The sequence below is a fragment of the Pollicipes pollicipes genome, unplaced genomic scaffold (genome assembly GCF_011947565.3).
Source record: "Pollicipes pollicipes isolate AB1234 unplaced genomic scaffold, Ppol_2.1 Scaffold_4881;HRSCAF=5763_pilon_pilon_pilon, whole genome shotgun sequence".
NCBI lineage: Eukaryota > Metazoa > Arthropoda > Thecostraca > Pollicipedomorpha > Pollicipedidae > Pollicipes > Pollicipes pollicipes.
Window position 1 is genome coordinate 4,778,336 of NW_023596576.1, and position 21,777 is coordinate 4,800,112.

At 55.0% G+C, this 21,777-nt stretch overlaps 2 protein-coding genes across 5 annotated transcripts; one reads left to right on the top strand and one right to left on the bottom strand.

Moving 5' to 3' along the window:
* Positions 1-342: 342 nt before the first annotated feature.
* On the bottom strand, positions 343-7,470 carry Caf1-105 (chromatin assembly factor 1, p105 subunit). The gene is made up of 10 exons (XM_037224596.1): positions 7,442-7,470; positions 6,357-6,537; positions 5,990-6,122; positions 5,143-5,349; positions 4,604-4,700; positions 4,329-4,428; positions 3,794-3,957; positions 1,652-1,798; positions 712-825; positions 343-388 (listed from the first exon to the last, which is right to left on the bottom strand). The coding sequence occupies exons 2-10, from the start codon at positions 6,483-6,485 to the stop codon at positions 352-354; spliced, it is 1,128 nt and encodes a 375-aa protein (XP_037080491.1). The 5' UTR covers positions 6,486-6,537; positions 7,442-7,470; the 3' UTR covers positions 343-351.
* A 371-nt stretch (positions 7,471-7,841) lies between these two features.
* LOC119101360 (putative acyl-CoA dehydrogenase 6) lies at positions 7,842-21,249 on the top strand. 4 transcript variants are annotated; one of them, XM_037224688.1, is made up of 9 exons: positions 7,842-8,170; positions 8,610-8,730; positions 9,881-10,010; positions 13,675-13,789; positions 14,302-14,461; positions 14,915-15,054; positions 15,380-15,575; positions 15,976-16,103; positions 20,461-21,249. In XM_037224688.1, the coding sequence occupies exons 1-9, from the start codon at positions 8,015-8,017 to the stop codon at positions 20,578-20,580; spliced, it is 1,266 nt and encodes a 421-aa protein (XP_037080583.1). In that variant the 5' UTR covers positions 7,842-8,014; the 3' UTR covers positions 20,581-21,249. The 4 variants fall into 4 exon arrangements, with proteins under 4 accessions (XP_037080583.1, XP_037080582.1, XP_037080580.1 ...); XM_037224687.1 differs by lacking the exons at positions 9,881-10,010; positions 20,461-21,249 and adding exons at positions 9,471-9,600; positions 17,265-18,162; XM_037224685.1 differs by lacking the exon at positions 20,461-21,249 and adding an exon at positions 17,265-18,162.
* Positions 21,250-21,777: the final 528 nt, after the last annotated feature.

The window sequence follows — 21,777 nt, forward strand, 5'->3', positions numbered from 1 at the left end:
CGGCCGGGGCCGGGGCTGGGACTGGGGCTGGGGCTGGGGCTGGGGCTGGGGCTGGGGCTGGGGCTGGAGCTGGGGCTGGGGCTGGGACTGGGGCTGGGGCCGGGACAGGGGCCGGGGCCGGGGCCGGCGGCGCTGGCGTGCCCGCGCCGTCGGCGGCCGGGGCGGGGCTCCGCTCTGTCGCGTCGGCCACCGACGCCGGTTCGCGCGCGGCGTCCCCGGCCGTGGGCTCCGGCCGGTACAGTTCTCCCAGCTCGCCCTCCGCGAACGTCACGATGGAGCAGAAGCCGTCCGTGGAGGAGACCATCAGCAGACGGCCGTCCGCGGACCTGGCGCGGCGGACGCGGGGCGGTGTCAGACACACGCCGGCCGGCGGGGCTGGCCTGCAACACTGATGGTGACGCGCCGTAACACGTCGTGGCGCGCCAGGCTGGGTCAACCGCGCGGCATGGCAGGCGGGTACGTCAGCGAATCGCAGTCAAATTCACCTGGTAGCTCGTATCGCCATTCCCTTGTCCATGCCTGCATGACAAGCGAGATGAAAGACAATCGCTAATTTGGAGTCACTGAGCTGAGCGCGAGTGCCAGAAGTAGTTCAAATGTCGGCTGTTATGGCATAAATGAAATCCAGATCGAGTGCTCGACGGGCCACTCGATTAAAATCAAACCACTCGTGGGTGCTGATCCGAGCCATCGGACGCGCCATCTGCATACCAGCTGACGTCGGTGAGCCGAGTGAAGTGGATGTTGGATATCCTGGCGAACGGCGACTGCTGTTGTGTGTCGTACAGCAGGACCGAGCAGCGCGTGGCCACTGCCATCACCATCCTGTCCGACGGAAGCGCGTGGTGGGTGTCACGAAACGCAACATGGCGAAACTACGGACCCTCGGAAAAGCACGGCTTTATGTGGTCGCGGAAGACACGCTGCCATCAAACCATGAGTAAAACGCCGCATCTTTGGGGTGAGAGCGCGCTGGGGTGAGCCCACGTCCGGGACACAGCAATGGAGTTAAACACAACGAAGATTGTTTAAGCTGGCAGTCGACGGTCTTGCTTCCAAATGCGGTACCTTGTGACAACACTTGGGGTATCAAACGCCAAAAGGTGGCATCAGGGGTGTGGTTTGTCGGCGGTCTTGCTTCCAAATACGGTACCTTGTGACAACACCAGGGGAATCAAACGTCAAGGGGTGTCATCAGGGGTGTGGTTTGTCGGCGGTCTTGCTTCCAAACACGGTACCTTGTGACAACACCAGAGGAATCAAGCCTCAAAGGGTGTCATCAGGGGTGTGGTTTCCTTTAGTGTGGCACGGCTCCAGCTACTCCCCAACGTCAAGAAGAACGTGGGTAACATCCGGAGAGAAGCCGTTTGTTGGTGTATTCTGGGGATAAGGTTTGCTATCTTTCACTACTCGGCCCTCCCCCACTAACTTATTTTGCAAAACTTCAGCACGCTGACAGCTGCTTGAGTCCCACTGGATTAGCAACAACTTTCATTCACAGGTCACTAGATAGCAAAACAAAAGAACCAATATATTCCCACTTACGTTTAATGTCAGCCTGTGTGATACCACTGCGGTCCGTGCCAAACCGGTACGACACCCATTCCCACGTGCTCATATCCGCACAGCACTAATACCCATGTGCCCATACCTGTACGGCAGCTCCAGCAGGTTGTGCGTCTGCTCCCAGAGCGGTCGGCTGGGGTCGGGCGCACTGCGCATGCGCAGCTTGAAGAGCAGGGGGCAGCATCGGACAGCGATACTGCACTTGTCTCCGGACGGCAGGCAGAACACAGGCCTGCCAGCAGCGCACCATCACCATCTCGAACGCGCGTAATTGATGACGCAATACTTCGGTACCGCCCGGCACACCGCGAACAAGTCGCGTACATACGTCCCCAGGGTAGCATGCGGAAAGCGCCCGAGTCACGCGTGGTACAGGCATGGCACCAACCCGTTTCCCGGGCACCACCAGAACCGCTGCACGATTACATGGACACAAGCGCCGAGTGGGTCGCTCACCTGGTGTAATGTGAGTGGAAGGATGTGAGCCGATGACTTGGAGAGGCCGTGATCAGTGAGCCCCTTGCCTGAAGAGGTAATGTGTCATGAGTTCCTACCCGGAGAACTCTAAGTCACTTCACAGCTGGTGAAGCTGTGCCCAGTACGAGCCGTTCACCTGGTGAAGCTGTGCCCAATGCTAGCCGCTCACCTGGTGAAGTCGTGCCCAGTGCGAGCCGTTCACCTGGCGAAGCTGTGCCCAGTGCTAGCCGCTCACCTGGTGAAGCTGTGCCCAATGCGAGCCGCTCACCTGGTGAAGTCGTGCCCAGTGCGAGCCGCTCACCTGGTGAAGTCGTGCCCAGTGTGAGCCGCTCACCTCGTGAAGCTGTGCCCAGTGCGAGCCGCTCACCTGGTGAAGTCGCGCCCGTTGAGAGCCGCCCCCTTGGTGAAGTTCTGCCCAGTGCGAGCCGCTCACCTGGTGAAGCTGTGCCCAGTGCGAGCCGCTCACCTGGTGAAGTCGTGCCCAGTGCGAGCCGCTCACCTGGTGAAGTCGCGCCCGTTGAGAGCCGCCCCCTTGGTGAAGCTGTGCCCAGCGTGAGCCGCTCACCTGGTGAAGCTGTGCCCAGTGCGAGCCGCTCACCTGGTGAAGCTGTGCCCAGTGGGAGCCGCTCACCTGGTGAAGTCGTGCCCAGTGTGAGCCGCTCACCTGGTGAGGCTGTGTCCAGTGCGAGCCGCTCACCGGGTGAAGCTGTGCCCAGTGCGCGCCGTTCACCTGGTCAAGCTGTGCCCAGTACGAGCCGTTCACCTGGTGAAGTCGTGCCCGGTGTGAGCCGCTCACCTGGTGAAGTCGTGCCCAGTGCGAGCCGCTCACCTGGTGAAGTCGTGCCCAGTGCGAGCCGCTCACCTGGTGAAGTCGTGCCCAGTGCGAGCCGCTCACCTGGTGAAGTGCCCAGTGCGAGCCGCTCACCTGGTGAAGCTGTGCCGAACGCAAGCCGCTCACCTGGTGAAGTCGTGCCCAGTGTGAGCCGCTCACCTGGTGAAGTCATACACAGTGTGAGCCGCTCACCTGGTGAAGCTGTGCCCAGTGGGAGCCGCTCACCTGGTGAAGTCGTACCCAGTGTGAGCCGCTCACCTGGTGAAGTCGTGCCCAGTGTGAGCCGCTCACCTGGTGAAGTCGTGCCCAGTGCGAGCCGCTCACCTGGTGAAGTCGTGCCCAGTGCGAGCCGCTCACCTGGTGAAGTCGTGCCCAGTGCGAGCCGCTCACCTGGTGGAGTCGTGCCCAGTGCGAGCCGCTCACCTGGTGAAGTTGTGCCGAACGCGAGCCGCTCACCTGGTGAAGTCGTGCCCAGTGTGAGCCGCTCACCTGGTGAAGTCGTGCCCAGTGCGAGCCGCTCACCTGGTGAAGTCGTGCCCAGTGCGAGCCGCTCACCTGGTGAAGCTGTGCCCAGTGCGGGCCGTTCACCTGGTGAAGCTGTGCCTAGTGCAAGCCGCTCACCTGGTGAAGCTGTGCCCAGTGCGAGCCGCTCACCTGGTCAAGCTGTGCCCAGTGCGAGCCGTTCACCTGGTCAAGCTGTGCCCAGTGCGAGCCGTTCACCTGGTGAAGCTGTGCTCAGTGCGAGCTGCTCACCTGGTGAAGCTGTGCCCAGTGCGAGCCGTTCACCTGGTGAAGCTGTGCCCAGTGCGAGCCGCTCACCGGGTGAAGCTGTGCCCAGTGCGAGCCGTTCACCTGGTGAAGCTGTGCCCAGTGCGAGCCGCTCACCGGGTGAAGCTGTGCCCAGTGCGAGCCCCTCACCTGGTGAAATCGTGTCGGGAGAAGACGTGCACAACGTTGGCGTGGCGCGCGTCCGTGCCGTCCTCGAGCAGGCCGGCCGGCGCCAGCAGCAGCGAGCCGTCCGGACTGAACGTCGGCCGACGGCAGAACGTCTGCAGCGTGTCGTCGTGGAACAGGCGGCACGGCTGCCGGCGGCCGCCGCGTCAGTGCGGCCGTGATAGCGGACAGGTGTTAGGTCAGCACCCAGCTGCTACCTCTGCCGCGCAGGGGCCGTGCTGGTGCACAACCCACACCACACAGAGGTCATGTCGGTGGTACACATCGGCCCCCAACAGGAATGCTGCGGGTGCACAGCCAACAGCGCGCAAAAGATGGCGGCGCACGGCTGGACCAAATTTATAAATCGTGGCAAATACCTGTCAAGTATCAAAACCTGACGACTGTGCAAATGAATACGCATCAAATTTCCGACATGTTGAAATTCATCGAAGACATACCTGCTGTATTATGTGTTGGATTTGTCACACCACCTCCCAAACTGATCTATTCCACCCACCTTTTCTTCTGTAGTGCCATCATCTTTCTGACACGGCATCTTTATCTTCTGCGCCTTCGCTATGCATTTTCCACTTTGTACATTAAATATTCGACAGTGCCTGAAATATGGTAGCGTAAGTTAAAGAAACTGTCCACAGGACGGACGTCTACCAGCGATATGTAGCATGTGCACAATGTTTAAACTCGCAATCTTCCTCTTTTCAGTACGTCTGCTATTTTGCTCCATCACACAACGAGCGAACACACATGTTCGGAGAAACAGACGGCGCTTACCTATCACAGCTAAGAGTTGCTACTACTTTGTTCTGTGGGTCCCACGCTACACCTTGAACAAAGCTGTCATGGCCATTCAGGATCTTCATCTTGACCCCTGAAACGAATTCAAGTGCATAGCACTTGTGAATGAAATGGAGAGCTAACAGAAGCGGAGGCGGCCGATGGACCGGCTGACCGGAGCATCCTCTCATCTCCCCCTCCCCATCCCCTTAAAACAACTGCGCAGGTGATCATATGTGCACCTCACGACGAAAAAGCGAATAATACACATTTGTGCATACACACTGACGAACAAATAATTACATGTGCCTAACTTCCATTTGAAACATCACATTGTAGTTACGAAGATGCTACAGGACAAAGTTTCGCGCCAATACGTTGGAAACTTATGGCAGGCGGCAACAACAATCAAAAGAAGTTATCTGGCAACTATCTGACGTATAGTGATGCCTTGCAATCCGAGATGCCCACACCCTCAACACGACAAAACCCAGAGCCGTCCCTGAGGAGGCTCCGCAGGGGGCCTGGCGGCTGACCTTTCTGAACATCCCAGATGATGGCGGTGTTGTCGACGGCGCCGGAGATGATGTAGCTGCCGTCCTGAGACCAGCAGAGGTCGTACACGTCCTGCAGGTGGCCGCGCAGCGTCTTGCTGATGCTGTAGTGCTCGCGGAAGGTGCCGCCGTCCGTCTCCATCATGATGTCCGGCTGCGATTGCCGCCGCCACAGGATGATGTGCCCGTCTGCCGGACGGGACGCGGAGTGTCAGCTCAGACCAGTACCGAGGTCACAGGGGCAGGGCAGATGGTCTCAGGGACAGAGAGGGTCACAGGGGCAGGGCGAAAGGTCACAGGGACAGAGGGTCACAGGGGCAGGTGGGAGGTAACAGGGGCAGCGCGGAAGGTCACAGGGACAGAGCAGGTCACAGGGGAAGAGAGAGTTACAGGGGCAGGGTGGCAGGTAACAGGGGCAGTGTGGAAGGTCACAGGGACAGGGCAGGTCACAGGGGAAGACCAGGTCACAGGGGCAGAAAGGGTCACAGGAGCAGCATGGAAGGGCATAGGGACAGAGCAGAAGGTCACGGCTCACGAAGCGATGCCATCATTAATAAATGTCAATAAAATTACTTCCGAAATATATTGGAATGTTATGTACAAATTTTGAAGTACTACACAAATTTTGAGAAACTATTCAGTCTTTCATGCTGTGCCTAATCAAGCTAATGCACAGCAGACCAAGTATTCTCATCACACCATGTTGAAGTGCAACAACTGTTCGGTCACGTAACAGGACGTTGGCTTGCCAGCACGGAAAACAATCAGAGGAATCTCACCGACATCCGACTGTCGTCTTGAATGACGTCACCTGACGGCTGTTACTGACCGTCATCGGCGGAGGCCAGCAGGATGTCGTCAGTGGGGGCGAATCGGACCACGTTGACGGGCTTGAGGTGGTGCGTGAGGTCGGCGAGCACCTCGACGGCGGCATCGCCGTCAGTCACCGTCACCTGCCAGATCTGCGGCCGCCCGGCCGGCAGGTGCCTCGTCAGACTCGGCAGACGCTGCACACGGCCGTCAATGCTCAACCACAAGGTACAGACAGTCCCTTAACTGATTGGCGCTACATACCCCTATATGGCTTTGCCAAAAATGGTGTGGATGTTAGTCGACAGTGGCACAAAATAGAGCTGGTATGGCAAATTGCAGACACAAATAAATTGAATAAAGAGGATGGATGCAGAGAGTCTTACCACAACATGGGAGTCATTGCCACCTGTTGCAATCCGGTAAGGATTACAAGCTGTTGATGAAAGGTGCACATCCAAACTGAGCACTGGGTCTCTGTTGTGCCATGATATTTCAGGCACGCTGCATTTCATTGTATGAACTGCACTTGCAGAAGTGGTTCCAGGAACTGTGCTGTGAACTTTTCTGGAAAATACCAAGGCAAGCATAATCAACAACAACTTACTGGAAGTGATGAAGTCAATTGGTATAATACCACAGCACACTTTGGTCAATCTGGTAACATTTTGTTAAAAAAATTTAGGCTTTGAGCTTAAGGACTTTAAATTGATAGGGAAACTCAGGCCTTGGAAGCACTGGACTTGGGTTCAAATGAAGGCAGTTCATCCTCTAAATTGAAATGATTTAATCAAGGCAAAAGATAAAACAGGCAGAGCATGTGATTGTAACCTTAGGAACACATTATCAGAATGCCCCATTTTACATTCATCCTAGGGCATGACATTACAGCCATGTCAAGTGTCTATGACATCAAAACAGACTAGGCCATGGTACTCAATAACCAAGATTTCATTACTGCTGGATGGCCTGAATACCAGTAAAGCCAGCTGCTGACACAAAATATTGATATTTTGCTCTAGGATGCCAGTGGCTGAGTGTCACCCTCAGAGTTAGTGATCAAGAAATAGCATGTGTCAACAGTGATAGGTTGAAAAGTAATATTCTCCTTGATGTCTGAAAGCCACTGTGCTTCCGAAGACCCACCAGTGCAGGATATGGCTTACATACAACCAGGCTCATGGTGAGCATTGGTACAATTGTTTGCACCTCAGGTGGGAATTCAAATCAGGCATGCCCATTCCAAAAATGCTAGTTCACATACGCATATTTCCACTTAAAGTAGCAATGTACTATCAAAGCACACAACCCGGCCTAGCTCAGCCAGTGAACGATTTCCTGCTGATGAAATAGAACGCCGCACCCGTACATTCCGACACGACACCGCCAAGCAACGCACTCAGACGAGAGTAAAGCTTCCAACTGAAAGGAGAAAGCCTGCTTTAAATGCATCCCAAAAGCTTAAACTTACTCCCCCTGCGCGGCCCCAAACTCGTCGCCCTTTTGTACCTCCCGGGTCTGCTACCGCGCCAATTGCACATGTATGCAAGCGCGAAATAAGGTGCTCCAGCTTCGTCACAGATCGGCCGATATTGTATTAAGTGTATTTGGCGCCAGACAGCTGTAAGGAATGGCAAACAAAAAACGAGTGTATGTATTTTGTTTACAACTGCAGATTACATGCACATCATGGTTTTCAAAGATCCACTCGATACGTAATTGTTTGATACACATCACGCCGCTGGTAGATATCATAGATAGCAGGATCTCTACTCAACATGGATGCCCCCTTCCACACCAGTTTCTCTATTTTTGTTCTTTGTAGAGGTCCTCACTTTCCTGGCAACATTGTTTATCAGCCGAGAGGGCACGGCCTAGCAGTGCCCCAAACGCGCTTGTGCGTGGGGGGAACTGGTGCTGCATTTCGTCGCGGAGGTCGTCTGCGCTCGAAGAATCAGTCAGTGGGTGGGGGGAGTGCGAGATATTACGGATTTGCGGCCGTGCATCGCGAAGCTTTGATCTGATCTGAGTCCCTGCACTCACCATGTTCCATGCATATTTGAGCACGCGCGTGGTGTTGGTTCCCGGGGCTATTCGTCAGTCTAGGAGATTCATATCATTGTCACCAACTCAGTTGAAAGTTAATGCATGTTCAATTTATAAGGAAGACCACAAAGAGATACAGAACACCCTGAAAAAGGTATGTGTTGGGACATCACTGGTTGTAGCATTTCATGAACAAGTCAGCATATAGGAAAATGCAACATGAAGTGCCTGTTTTGTTGTGTCATTTTTGTATGTCATATCATGCATATTTGGTGCATCAGTGTATTAATTGCAAGTGTTTTATACTTTCTTTTTACTGGTATTGGTACCAGTGTATGACATTGGAGCAAAACAATGTTGTTATGTAATCCACATTTTGTGTATCAGCATGCATTATCCTGAGTACTTTTTATAATATGTGGATTTCTCAAATTTTGACTGAAATTTTATATGATATGCTTCCTTTACAAATAACCATTTTTGAGCCAGTTATATGACATAAATGGTTAGTTATCTGGAGTATAATCTGTGATATCTCTGTGATTTTATAATCTGTGACTTCCATTTACTTGCAATCTATGCTTTTATTTCAGATAATAGACAAGGATATCAACCCACATGTAGATCAGTGGGAGGCAGAGGGCAAATTCCCTGCCAGAGAGGTCTTCAAGAAGCTGGGCAGTGCTGGGCTGCTGGGAGTAACCAAACCAACAGGTTAGATTTGTAGACCAGTATGATTTGATCCTCATTGCTGTGCTTTTTTATTTTTCCATCTGTGTTTTGAGATAGCTTACTGGCATTCTGCTCTAATCAGCTGGTATATTCTGTAACATCACCAGGCTTCCACAAAGCATTGGTGACAGTTCATGAGCTACTAAGATATGAATGATTGAGCTGCATGGGGCTGAATTGTATTGCTGAGACAGGTTAGGCTAGCCCTCTTTAAAAGGGTCCACTTGAAACAGACCTGGTTTGAGTTGGCATGTGACAGCCTCTGGTGCTTAAAAATGTATTTGAGAAAACTGTCTCAGTACATTTTAACATATCTTGGTCTGACCTATTGTCATTTGGCTGGTTGGTCTGCTGGTTGGTCCCATGCAAAAGTTTCCTTTTAATTCTAATTTATACTCTGTGGGGGCAAGGCAACAATATGGGTCATACCAGGTATTGTAACACTAGACCAGCCAATGGCATTTTTCTGTGTGGGAGCCTTGGTTGCCATGTGTGGTCCCTTTGTAGTTGATGTCAATTTTGGAAGTGTCTGCATCTGCCTCTGAACAGTGAATTCTTTTAGCTTCTTCAACTTATGTTCTTGTTGTGACATGTCATGTGTTTGTGATGTTTAGGTGGATGTGTACCACATCCCTGCATTGCACTGAGTATCAGTATTGAGCATGCCTGGCAGCTGGCATGCATACTCATCAAGTGTCAGCCCTTCTGACATTTTTGCACAGGGTATGGCGGTTTGGGCCTGGACCAGACATATGAGGCAGCTGTGCTGGAGCAGCTGGGCCACATCCCCTGTGGTGGCGTGCCCATGGGCATTGGCATCCAGATAGCCGTCTCCACGCCCATCCTCGCTAGGTACCGCGTCTGCGTCTGCCTCCTCCTGTCGGCCACTGTCGCTCCTCTGCCCCACTGGCTTCACCAGCGATCTGATCTGGGATCCGCCCCATCGCGAGGAGCTGGCCTGTGCCCATATACGTCTTTTCTGTTCCGGACCCGGATCCACTCGGCACGCGAATACCCGTTGACCTCGCGTCAGTCCGCCCACCGTAACGATCCTTACGTCCGGCCCCGCGCCTGACACAGCGACGCTCTCAGTCGGCCCGCCCTGTGACGCGGCGACCCGTTTATCCGGCAGAGTATGGCGGCGCCGGTCTGGACTTTTCGTACAGTGTGGCTCTAAACGAGCAGCTGGGGGCGGTCCACTGCGGCAGCGTGCCCATGGCCGTGGCCGTCCAGACCGACATGTCGACGCCCGCTCTGGCCAGGTGATTGGGCCTGCGACCTCAGGCGCTCGGCCGCCCTCTCCTCGTCCCTCCTCATATCCCGCTCCGCCTCCGCCCTCTCTCGTCCCTCCTCACATCCCGCTCCGCCTCCGCCCTCTCTCCTCGTCCCTCCGCATATCCCGCTCCGCCTCCGCCCTCTCTCCTCGTCCCTTCTCACATCCCGCTCCGCCTCCGTCCTCTCCTCGTCCCTCCTCATATCTCGCTCCGCCTCCGCCCTCTCTCCTCGTCCCTCCTCACATCCTGCTTCGCCTCCGCCCTCCCTCCTCGTCCCTCCTCACACCCCGCTCCGCCTCCGCCCTCTCTCCTCGTCCCTCCTCACATCCCACTCCGCCTCCGCCCTCTCTCCTCGTCCCTCCTCACATCCCGCTTCGCCTCCGCCCTCTCTCCTCGTCCCTCCTCACACCCCGCTCCGCCTCCGCCCTCTCTCCTCGTCCCCCCTCACATCCCGCTTCGCCTCCGCCCTCTCTCCTCGTCCCTCCTCACATCCCGTTCCGCCTCCGCCCTCTCCTCGTCCCTCCTCACATCCCGCTCCGTCCCCGCCGTCCCTCCTCGTCCCTCCTCACATCCCGCTCCGCCCCCTTCGCGCTGCGCTCGCGGTGTCTTTTCATTTTTCCTTTTGGGTTTCGTATTCGGTCGGCAAGCTCTGGTTATGTTAAGACGTGCTCTCCTTGAATGTGTCAGTGTTATTACGTTTCCCGAGCCAGCAGTTATCTAAAAAGGGCGTAGCATTGGTATTTTCATGCGATCAGTCGTCTTGTTCGTTATAGCTTTGTTAGAGTCAAGACTGCCATGGCATTTCATTGCCATGTTAATTACTTTGTTCTTAGTGTTGGTATGTTCTGCTGTCGATAAGCTCCAGTATACCGTCTAGCTCCGTGCGGTGTGGTGTCGTCTGACCATGACCAACCCAGCCGACCCGACAGCCTAGTCTGACGCCCACTTCCTTTGACGCTCCCCCCTCTGATGTTCTCTCCCTCTGACCCCCCTCCCTCTGATGCAGTGTTGGAAATTCCAAAACTTTTCCTGGCAGCAGTGTACAAATTTTATATAGTGGAATACAAAATTATCCAACTGCCGCGGGTTATTACAGTTTTATTTGGGTTATCTTCAAGAGATAATAGTGCAATGAGTGGTACTCAACAAAAGTGCCCCTTTTCTATATACAGCAATTCATGTAAAAACACTTTAAATGAAAGGAAACATGAGTATTAAACATGGCACACTGAAACAACACGGTCTCATACTCCGTACTATGAAACACATGTGCGTATACATGGGTTTGCAATTTATGGAAGGCTTTGGGTATACGCCCTCCAAAACAGAGATTAATTACGCATGTGGCTTAAACACTCTCCAAAATGGCGGATGGCTACAAATGGGACTTATACACCCTCCAAAATGGAGGGTGGGTAGGATACGCACAGGCAGAGAAAAATGGTACACAGAAAATGCAAATGAACATGCCACAGACCTACTGACAGAACAACCTACTCATGCTCCACCACGATCACGCTACTCACGCTCCACCACGGTCACGCTACTCACGCTCCACCAGCTAACTGGTTTTAAAAACAGCGAAACATTCGTGCCCTCCACCTTCCAACTCCCGGTCAACACACGAGGCCCTGCACGTCCCATCCGAACAATAGAGACAGGTAGCACTCATAACCGATTTACCGAACCAGCGCAAGTACGATGCCTGACAGACCCGTGCAGGCCGACGAAAAGGGATCGGAGTCAGTCACTCCGCTGACTCCGGCGGATGATGCAATGTATTAAGGGATTTGGATGCGCTGTAACGGACATTATTGCGAAATGTGGTGATTTATGTTGCAGCTGATTGATGTTTTTGCCCTAATAAACCCTTCTCCTTAAGTTGGGGGGTCAAAGTTATGGTGTCATGTTACTCTGGTGTCCTGGTGTTTTTTTCCGGAGTGGAATGGCTGTCTCCGAACAGTTTTTGGCCATTTATAGCGACGTTTTTCGACTTGAAGCCTGAATTACTAGCTTTTATTCCGCACCCTTAAGTGACAAATTTAACTTGGTTTAAATCCACACCTGTTGTGGCATTTTTGTACTCCGGATGCCAAGAAATGGCCAAAAATCCAACCACATGGCGGTTCTGGATGAGTACAAATAAGTCCCTCTTCATAATCGTGATGCCCACCTCTATGCAGCTTTCCTCCAAATGTTGACAAATCCGTTCAAGGCATGAGCGCGAGCAGAATATTCATGCCCTGGACAAATCAGTCACGAGGAGGCAAATCATTATAACCAATTGGAGAGTTTTGCTATGTTCAACCTCCAACCTGAGCTGGGAGGCGGGCGCAAGCCGCTGAATAGTTGAGACGTTTCCGACGCTGAATTGCGAGTAATTCTCTCATTTGCATTGCCATGACACAGGATGGCGCGTGAGTAGGCGGACGTCTGTGGGAGGTGATTGGGCGTGTGGTTTTCTATGACTGTTCGTCGCATCCTTAGCAATTATTGCGGTTCGTCGCCAATGGTAGGTTAAGTCATGTTCAGGTTTGAGTTGGTCTGCGTAGGGAATAGGAAGTGAGGGCTTTGCTAGTCTACAGACTGGTGCGATTCGGGTACTCGTTTTTCATTTCCCGGCATTGTTCCAAGGCGATTCCATTCAACATTCACACACTTCATTTTTCACATTTCCATACATGATTTGCCATATACCTAGGAAGCAACACAGGCTGCTTGATATTGGGCATCTTAGTCTGGTGAGTGCAAGATTTGTGCTCTTGCAGATATCAATACATGGCTCCTGATGGAAGCAGCAGGTCTCAAGCTGTCGCACTTTCTGGTTTTATTTTGTCCTGACACAAAGAGGTACAATGGGTTTTTCTAAAAGCCGTTTTTGTTGCATCATGATGGAGTACAAAACATTTCATTTTACCTAGTCACGATTCTGGAGAACAAAATCTACCTGGTATACATTATACCAGGAAACATCGAGGTTTCCAACACTGCTCTGATGCCACCTCCTTTTGATGCTGCCCTCCCTCTAACGCCCCCCTCTGACGCATCCTCTCTTTGACTCCCCTCCCTCTGACGCCCCTTCCTCTGACGCCCCCTCTCTCTGATGCCCCTCTATGACGCCCCTCCCTCTAATGCCCCTCCTATGACGCCCCCTCCCTCTGACGTTCCTTCCTCTGACGACCCTCTCGCTGATGCCCCCTCTCTTTGACGCCCCCTGCCTTTGACGCCCCCTCCCTCTGACGCTCCCTCCTTCCAACGCCCCCTCCTTCTGACGCCCCATTCCTCTGACGCTTCTTCCCCTCTGACGCTGCTCCCCCTCTGACGCTCCTCCCCCTCCGACTCCCCCTCCCTCTGATGCCCCTCCCTCTGACGCTCTCCCTCCTTCTGACGCCCCTCCTTCTGGCGCCCATCCCTCTAACGCTCCTTCCCTCTGACGCCCCTCCCTCTGACGCCCCTCCCTCTGACGCCCCTCCCTCTGACGCCCCCTCCCTCTGACGCCACCTTCCTCTGACGCCCCCCTTCCTCTGACGCCCCCTCCCTCTGACGCCCCCTTCCTCTGACGCCCCCTTCCTCTGACGCCCCCTCCCTCTGACTCCCCCTCCCTCTGACGCCCCCTCCCTCTGACGCCCCCTCCCTCTGACGCCGCCGCCAGGTGCGGCAGTGACCGCCTGAAGCGTGAGTTCCTGGCGCCTTCGGTGGCCGGTGACCTGGTCTCCTGCCTGGGCGTCAGTGAGCCTGGCTCCGGCTCCGACGTGGCCTCCATCCAGGCAAGTGGCGGCAGGAGGTCCAGCTGCCAGCTGCTGCCATGGGAGACGAACAAACGGCAGCGGTGCTGAGGTCTGGGGCTCGGCCTGTTGTCATGGAATGGTTTTTAAAAAAACGTCATGCCTCGGATCATCTAGTGATTGTTATCCATGGTTTGCGTGCGTAACGTGGAGACCTTGGCGAACCAGTGATAAACTCGGTTGTTCTTGGTGCGTTTGTGCTGTACATGCTCGGAGCCTGGAGCAGGGATACCTCATGTAACGCACTCATGAGTTGCGGCTATTGGGATAACGACAATCATTGTGTCCTGAGAATTCAGCCGATAGGTTTTGAACTATTTTTGACTTTAGACCAAATGGCACAATCGGATTGAACCAGTGGTTATTATTTGATGACAAAGGATTTGGTCAGTGGGCCGAAGCGGTCACGGGCCGGAAAAGGCGTGTGATGAAGCACGGGTACGGCCCCATGACAGCTCACCTTACACGCTCTGACCTGGCGTTACTTGGGGCAGACGAGGGCCGAGCGGAAGGGCGATGACTTGGTCATCAACGGCCAGAAGATGTGGATCACTAACGGCTGTCAGGCCGACTGGATCTGCCTGCTGGCCAACACCAATAAGGGCGCGCCGCACAAGAGCAAGTCACTCATCTGCGTGCCCATGGATACTAAGGGTAGGTGGCGGGCGTGTAGGCGCGGCGGTCGCGGCGCCGGCGCTCTGCGAGATAGCCAACCTCATCCTGTGCCCCACCCCCCCGCGGCACGAGGGATCGTGTCTTAACCACTCGCGGGACGAGGGGAGGGCGAGGGGAGCACACGACATGAACGCCAGATGGGCAGGCGGGATGTGGGAACCATCCTGCACTGCTTTCGGCAGGCGCGCGGTAGACGGCGGCATCTGTTGGCCTGCACTTCGATGGTTGGCCAGTGTGCGGATCGTGAGCTGTACGTTGGCGCCGATTCGTGGTCGCCAATGCCCCTAGTTGTCGCGGTGTGAACTTTCGCCAGCGTTTAGATAAAGTGACAGCGTGTGCCTTTGTCGTTGTGGCTGTCTACCAGCTTGGCGCTGTTCCCGGCACCAGATCGTGAGCCTGCGGCGTTCGTGACCGTCGCCGTCCCGTCGACAGGCGTGACGATCGCCAAGCGGATCGACAAGATGGGCATGCGCAGCTCGGACACGGCGCAGATCTTCTTCGAGGACGTGCGCGTGCCGGCCGACAACATCATCGGCGAAGAGGGCAAGGGTTTCACCTACCAGATGGAGCAGGTCAGCCGCCGGCTGCTGCCGCACACGGAGAGGTGGCGCCAGCCCGGTCCTGGGCCGAGTGTTTCTTCGCTGGATAGGCTCCAACTCTGCCTTAGAGGGCTTACGAGTATTTGGTACCCCTTAACGTCAAACCAGGGTCGCTGCTTCAAACTATTGTCTGGGTCTCCCCTGCCGTGCGCGGAGCCGGAACACCGATTCAAACTGGCCCGTGAGCACAGAGCTCAAGTCCCGTGAGCACGAAGCAAAGGGCTCGTAAGCACGGAGAGCGAAGCTTGTGACCCCACCCCCGTCTTGCTGCGCTGACGGGCCGCGCGCGCCGCTCCAGTTCCAGGAGGAGCGGATGGCCGGCATCGCGCTCAGCCTGGTGCCGATGGAGCTCTGCATTCAACAGACTATTGAGTACACGCGCCAGCGCAAAGCGTTTGGCAAGTCGATCCTCGACAACCAGGTGGTGCACTTCACACTGGCCGAGCTGCAAACCGAGGTGGAGCTGCTGCGGTCGCTGCTCTACCGATCCGTTGGTGGGTGGAGCAACAGCGCTCGCGTCTCTGCGGGTCCGGACGGTGGGAAACGTCGCCGTTCTGCGCTCGTGAACGGCAGTGGTCAACGCCATCTATCAGGGTTGTAGTACAATACTGCTTGCTTGTATCGCATGTAGGGTGCAGTGAATACGGACAGCATGACTGGATTTCAAAGTACCCGACACCCATGAGTTTAAACTCTGAGTCTGAACTCATATCTCACCACGCTGTAACGTTCACCAAAGACTGCCTCCATGAGTTGTTGGAGATGTACGTTTTCAAGCTTTAAACGTGAGCGCGAGGGCACCTTCATGCTGACGGTGTTGCCGTCGCCTCGTCCCACTCGCCGTGTAGCTCTGTGGTGTCGACGACTGACAGCGCGTCCGCCCGCGTCCGGCAGAGTCGTTCGTGCAGGGCGAGGACGTGACGGAGCTGGTGTCGATGGGCAAGCTGAAGTCCGGCCGCCTGGTGCGCGAGGTGTCCGACAAGTGTCTCCAGTTCTGGGGTGGCATGGGCTTCACCAACGAGGTCAGTCGCGGCAGAACCGGCCGTCGGCGGCTGGTGCATGGGCGTGGTGTGCTGGCTGAGGCGCCACACGGGCTGGTTTGAGGCAGCCTGCTGTGTGGTGTGGTCTGCCGGGTAGCCTCGTCCGTCAGAGGACGGTGGTTTGTCGCGCGCGCCTAGTGTACATCGAGCGGTGTAAGTTCGCTCGTGGAAACCGGCGGACAAAGGTATCTGTAACTGTTCTCAAGCTAGCGCCGGGACAGTTAGAAATGGAAGTCTCTGGTTGAGATGGGAGGGAGCTCTCATAGTTCGCACTTTCACGGTCCATCTGACATTTTGCAAAGACTTCGAGAGCAGTTGGTGTTTTTGCTGGAGACCACAGGTAAGAAATTCAACACATTGCCGACCGTACTGTGTTTTAATGACTGCTGGCGTCGGAGGCATTATGTTGTCACGAACCTTTTGACAGGTGCTTTCATATGTTGAGGTGGGTATGATTAGGGATTTGGGGCAGGCCTTTGAAATTTGATATCGTGCGCCGGTATGGTTAAACGTAAGCAATTACTTTCCAGAAAACATACGAGATATAAGAAAGAATGGCCTTCAGCTCCTAGTTTTTGGACGTTGTAAGTTCAAAGTTGTTATGGTGTTTAGTTGATGATCTGGAACATGCCAGGAGGTGCTTGTTAAACGATTTTGTAGTGCCAAATAACAATTATATTAACGCTACTGAATACCGTCAATAGAATTGTACCGTCAACAGAATTGCACCCTTAATATAATGGTACTGTCCACATATTTTTTGTTGGGCACCACAGCGTCGTTTAACCAGCACTTCACGGGATATTGAGGTTTTTTAACGGGGAAGAAAGTGCCCGTCGTGCCGTGGTGGGAACAGACCAGGTAGATATACCGGCGGTGTCTGGGCTTCCTCAGGATAGTATCGTATAGGCTGAGGAGAGGGACTTATCAGCCGTCGTAGATACGGCTTGATGCGAGCTGGGCATGCCCCAGCTCTTCCCGTGACGTCGCTTTGGTACAGCAGCCGTCCTGGACCAGCTGGTCACCGCTGGCCGGACCCAGCGGCGTGACCCTGGCCGACGCGCTGTTCCTGCGACCTCGGCGGGCCCGGGGCCGGTGTGCTGGCGTGAACTGAGCTGACCCTGTGCCCCTGCTGTTCCCCAGGTGCTTGTCAGCCGCTTTTACCGGGACCTCCGCCTCCTCTCCATCGGAGCGGGCGCCGACGAGGTCATGCTCAGCATCATTGCCAAGTACATGGGAACGCTGCCCAAGCCGGGAAAATAGCCATGTGCGAGCCGCCCGGGAGCTTTGTGGGACGTCTGTGAGCTCGCCTTTGACTGACGGGCGTGGAGAGAAATCATATTCGGGGAATGTTACGGCGGAGAAACGTGACACGGTGTGCATCTGCGCATTGCGTGAGAGGAGGCTTGGACAAAAAGTTGCGGGGGACTGGTTGTACCGTATCAACGACCACACAGTTAAGCGTTTGTTGGGCACTGAGCTAGGTTAACAATAAGTCGTAATGGCTGCCATTGTGGATGGATTGTCTTGCGCAATCAAATTTGCATTCTTCGAGTCGAATTTGTGATGGATGGAGTTGTTGATTCTGATGTGAGCAAGATAATATATTTTGATATAGGTCGTGTTCGAAATAGAAACGTTGGCTTTTAGAAATGTGGCACGGTTTAGTTCATTTTTGTGTGGTTTCTTCGTCTTCGTTCGATTTACAGTGGTTAAAAATGTGGTTTGTGTGACAAGGGTAGTTTTCTCGTGGCACCATTCGTTTATTTAGGTGACCCCTGGTTCTCGACAGCGATGTTGTCCCTTTTGTCTCGCCGATGTCGAGAGTCTTGTTGAAATTGGACAATTAGTGCCAACCCAACTTACTGTTTCATTGCGCTGGCGTGGCTCAATTTACTGGAACACTCACTATGCACGCGAAGTTTGTAGGTTGTTTGTAAAAGATGCCGTGAATTCCGTGTTTGCCGCCATAAGCTTGAGCGATCAGACAGCTAATGACGGAATTGTATCATGTGACAGGTAAATAAAGTATGTAATACAAGGCACCGTGTATCGATTGAACGTTGCATGCTTCGGTGCGTGGCGAAGCCAGTCCGGACCACCGTTGTGCTGTGCGTAACAGCAGAGTTGGCACACGACCGTGGCTGACGAAGTCTCAGAGGAATCCGTCACAGTGTAGTGCCCAAACCTGGTGCGTGCAGGGAAGCACACTGGCCTCCGCATTTAGCCCGTAGTCGCACTGACACGCGTCACCGTCCCTGGTGGACACGCCCGGCGTAGCGAGCTGTGCTTGGACAGAACATGCCCGGCGTAGCGAGCTGTGCTTGGACAGAACACACCCGGCGTAGCGAGCTGCGCTTGGACTGAGCACGTCTGGCGTAGCGAGCTGTGCTGGGACAGAACACGCCCGGCGTAGCGAGCTGCGCTTGGACAGAACACGCCCAGCGTAGCAAGCTGCGCTTGGACAGAACGGAGTTTTCGCCTCACCTTTGCGATTATCGGATCTGTGACCTGCCTCGCATCGCCTAAACGCCGGCCGGTGAGTGGGTGCAACTCTCTAACCTGTGGTCTGCCGGACCCGGCCGGCGGTCTGCCGGACCCGGCCGGCGGTCTGCCGGGTCCCGGCCGGCGGTCTGTCGGATCCAGCCGGCGGTCTTGCCGGGTCGGCCGGCGGTCTGCCGGACCGGCGGCAGTCTGCGGGACCCCGGGGCTGCCGGCCGCTGTGGTCTAGCGGCCCCGACCGGTGGTCTGCGGGACTCCGCTGGCGGTTTGCTGGGCCCTGGCGGTCTGTTGGGCCCCGCCTGCGGTCTGCCGGACCCGGCCGGCGGTCTGCGGGACTCCGCTGGCGGTCTGCCGGACTCCGGCGGTCTGCCGGGTCCGGCCTACGGTCCGCTGGACTCGAGCCGTCGGTCGCTTGAATCGATCTGGTGCCGCGCCGGTTCGACGGAACACAATGGACGGACGCTCTGGTCATGCGGCCCGTGCCAGTCGATGTCAAATGGCTCGGAGCGCCCGGTTGTCTGCAGTGGGCAATCGCGCTTTGTTGGCCCAGGAACGCCGATCGCTCGCCCGTGGCGCGCGTATGAAGCTGGCGCGAGCCGGGTTTTGTCATCGGCAGTCCCCCTTGGGCTAGTGCCGCTCGCGAATGTAACAATGTTTTGGAGCGCTTCGAAAAGCGGCGGCCATTTCTCCAGGGCGGTGGCGCCGATGGCGTTCAGCTGTTGTGTATCGTTTCAGATTGTCTACGCCCCGCGCTCTGAATGTTCCACGTCAGGCAGTGTGTTATTGACCTGCTGGTGTCTACTGGCCTCACAGCGGTGGGCGCCAACAAAGACGCGGGTGTTTAGCGCTGGTGCTGTAGCGTTCGTGCGAAATTTTCGTGCAAATCGGTGTTGTCGTTTGTAACGTGCTGGCGATCTCTGGCCGGTTTGGATTCCACAATGGGGAGAGGAGGGAGAGTCAAACAGTGAGGAAAACTCATGAAGGAGGTAAACAGACGCGTGAACAGACTCGAGGAAAACTCATGAAGGAGGTAAACAGACTCGTCTTTTAATTTGGGCTTAGAGCACGTGATGAGCTAAGGCGCGTGCCTAGGCTCCAAGTGTAGGTCCAGAACACCATGCGAAGCTGAAATAACTATCCAGATCCCAGATCCCGGGACCCGTATTTGGGATCGACGCACATTTCAAGGCCAGATCCTAAGCCCACCATTTGAGGAGCTTCAGCAAGTTCGCCGGATGATCCCGCCCCCAATCTTCCACCGAGACCGGCCGCTGTTGGTCTCATCCGTGCCGCGGTGCCTCGTCGCGGCAGCCCCTTGTGAGGCAGCCACTCTGGTCTGTCGCCAGCTGATAACCGTAGGCTGGTCTGGCCAGTGTGAACTTAGTTCTTGGAACTTGAGCCGAGGGTGGTGCGAAAGCCTGATCACCGCGACCTCGGCGAGGCCAGTTTATCAATAAGTCTGTTGTGAGATTGTATGACTGTCGACGGCCGTATCAATGCGGTTACGATCCCAGTGATCCACGGCACGGGCGCAGGGGGAGGGGGCGACGTTGCCCCAGCGCCCAGCGGGTCCTTTGCTGACGGGTGGCGCCGATGCTGGGACGGTGATGTGGCGGTTCACGGCCCCAGCTTCCCACCACCTTTCAGAAAGGACGTTAGTCAGCGCTAGCCACGGACCCCAGCGTGCAGACTCGGACGTAAAGATTGGCTTAAGTAATGAGCGGTGCGTACGTTGCCTCCAGCCCCATCGCATGCTTAAAGTCGTGCGGAGTCCTGCTTTGCATGCGGTATCGATGTGATCGCCCACTGTGCTGACCCGAGATGACCTGGCCGGCAGGTGGTGATCAGCCGGATGTACCGTGACCTCCGCCTCCTCTCCATCGGCGGGGGAGCTGACGAGGTCATGCTGGGGATCGTCGCCAAGTACATGGGAACGCTGCCTAAGCCGGGCAAATGATAGACGGGGCCGGTCCACGACTTGGGCCAGCTGTGGGGCGGGACTGTGGTGCTCCTCGAGCAGCTGTGCTCACCGGATACACTAGCACGTGCTCCGCTGCTGAGGATTCACGCGGTGTGCTCTGGGTCAGATGTGAAGATTTATTGACGACTTTAGCCTGGGTATACACTACAACGGTGTGTGTTTGGATATTGCGGAGGAGTTTAGTTACTGTTGGATGTTGTTTAATGCGTAACTCCCGTCAGGTGGTCCCGGAAGTCGATCAGGGTGAGCGCCGTAAGGGTACGGACAACAGACCCAGTGTAGAGTTGTATGGTGTCGGCTATGAAACTTGGACAGTTCGGAGGCTACTTGGCAAACTGCGTTCGTACAAACATGACAGGCCCTTGTCGCTGCTCAGGCGTCGTAGTGCCGTAATGAATGGTGTCTCTAGATTTATATTTAGCTCGTCGTTGAAATAACGCCAGTTTCTATGTTTTAATCTCACACTTTTGTTTCGAATTAAGACTGAATAGTTTAGTACGTTATGCCTAGGCTCCACCTCTTTCGCGTTGGGATAAGCTGACTGCATGGCGTGACGTGTGCTAGTTGCAGCAGGTCTACCGTATTCGAGCCCATTATTGTTCGTTCAATTTGAAATGGTCCGCGTGGTATGTGTATTGTTCTGCGTGAAACAGTGCAACGTGGATGGAATTTGATGAAATAAAGAATGTATTTTTCGCTGTGAGCATGTGCATTTAGTATAATCATGGTCACACGAATGCTTTTATGGAAGGACAATTTGCTAGGAAAAAATGCGTCTATCCAGGACCACCCGCTAACCCAGGGCAGCTCGCAAATATTGGCGGAACACGCAGGTAAACGGTACTGTACACTGTGCAGGTAATGTGGTTGCGTCTACAATGCATGCTGTTGCCTACTGATGGAAGGTTTAACCAAGAAATTGGCATGCGTCTTCGGCGCGTGTGGCGCACAATCGACCTTGATGCACACCGCAAGCTCTGAAGTACGGAAGCGCGGAGGAAAGCCAGTGTTTCTTGGTTTCGTAAGCGGAATTGTGTGTGATCGTCTGTCCGCTGCTTAGTTCGTTTTATTTTTAGCGCGCCGAATGACCGTTTGGGTCATTTGGTGCGCGTCCGTTTCGTTCAAGCTTTAACTTCACTCCGCCAAGCCGGCTGTGAAAGCCCCACGCTGTCC

Excerpts from the sequence above, each read along its gene's own strand:
- Caf1-105 (XM_037224596.1), bottom strand. The coding sequence starts at position 6,485 with ATGAAATGCAGCGTGCCTGAAATATCATGGCACAACAGAGACCCAGTG. Across the intron at positions 3,958-4,328 it reads ATGGCACTACAGAAGAAAAG|CCGTGCCGCCTGTTCCACGA; the intron begins GTGGGTGGAATA and ends GGCCGCCGGCAG. Across the intron at positions 1,799-3,793 it reads TCCCGACACGATTTCACCAG|GCCTGTGTTCTGCCTGCCGT; the intron begins GTGAGGGGCTCG and ends CGCTGCTGGCAG.
- LOC119101360 (XM_037224688.1), top strand. The coding sequence starts at position 8,015 with ATGTTCCATGCATATTTGAGCACGCGCGTGGTGTTGGTTCCCGGGGCT. Across the intron at positions 8,731-9,880 it reads GGGAGTAACCAAACCAACAG|AGTATGGCGGCGCCGGTCTG; the intron begins GTTAGATTTGTA and ends TTTATCCGGCAG. Across the intron at positions 13,790-14,301 it reads CCGACGTGGCCTCCATCCAG|ACGAGGGCCGAGCGGAAGGG; the intron begins GCAAGTGGCGGC and ends TACTTGGGGCAG.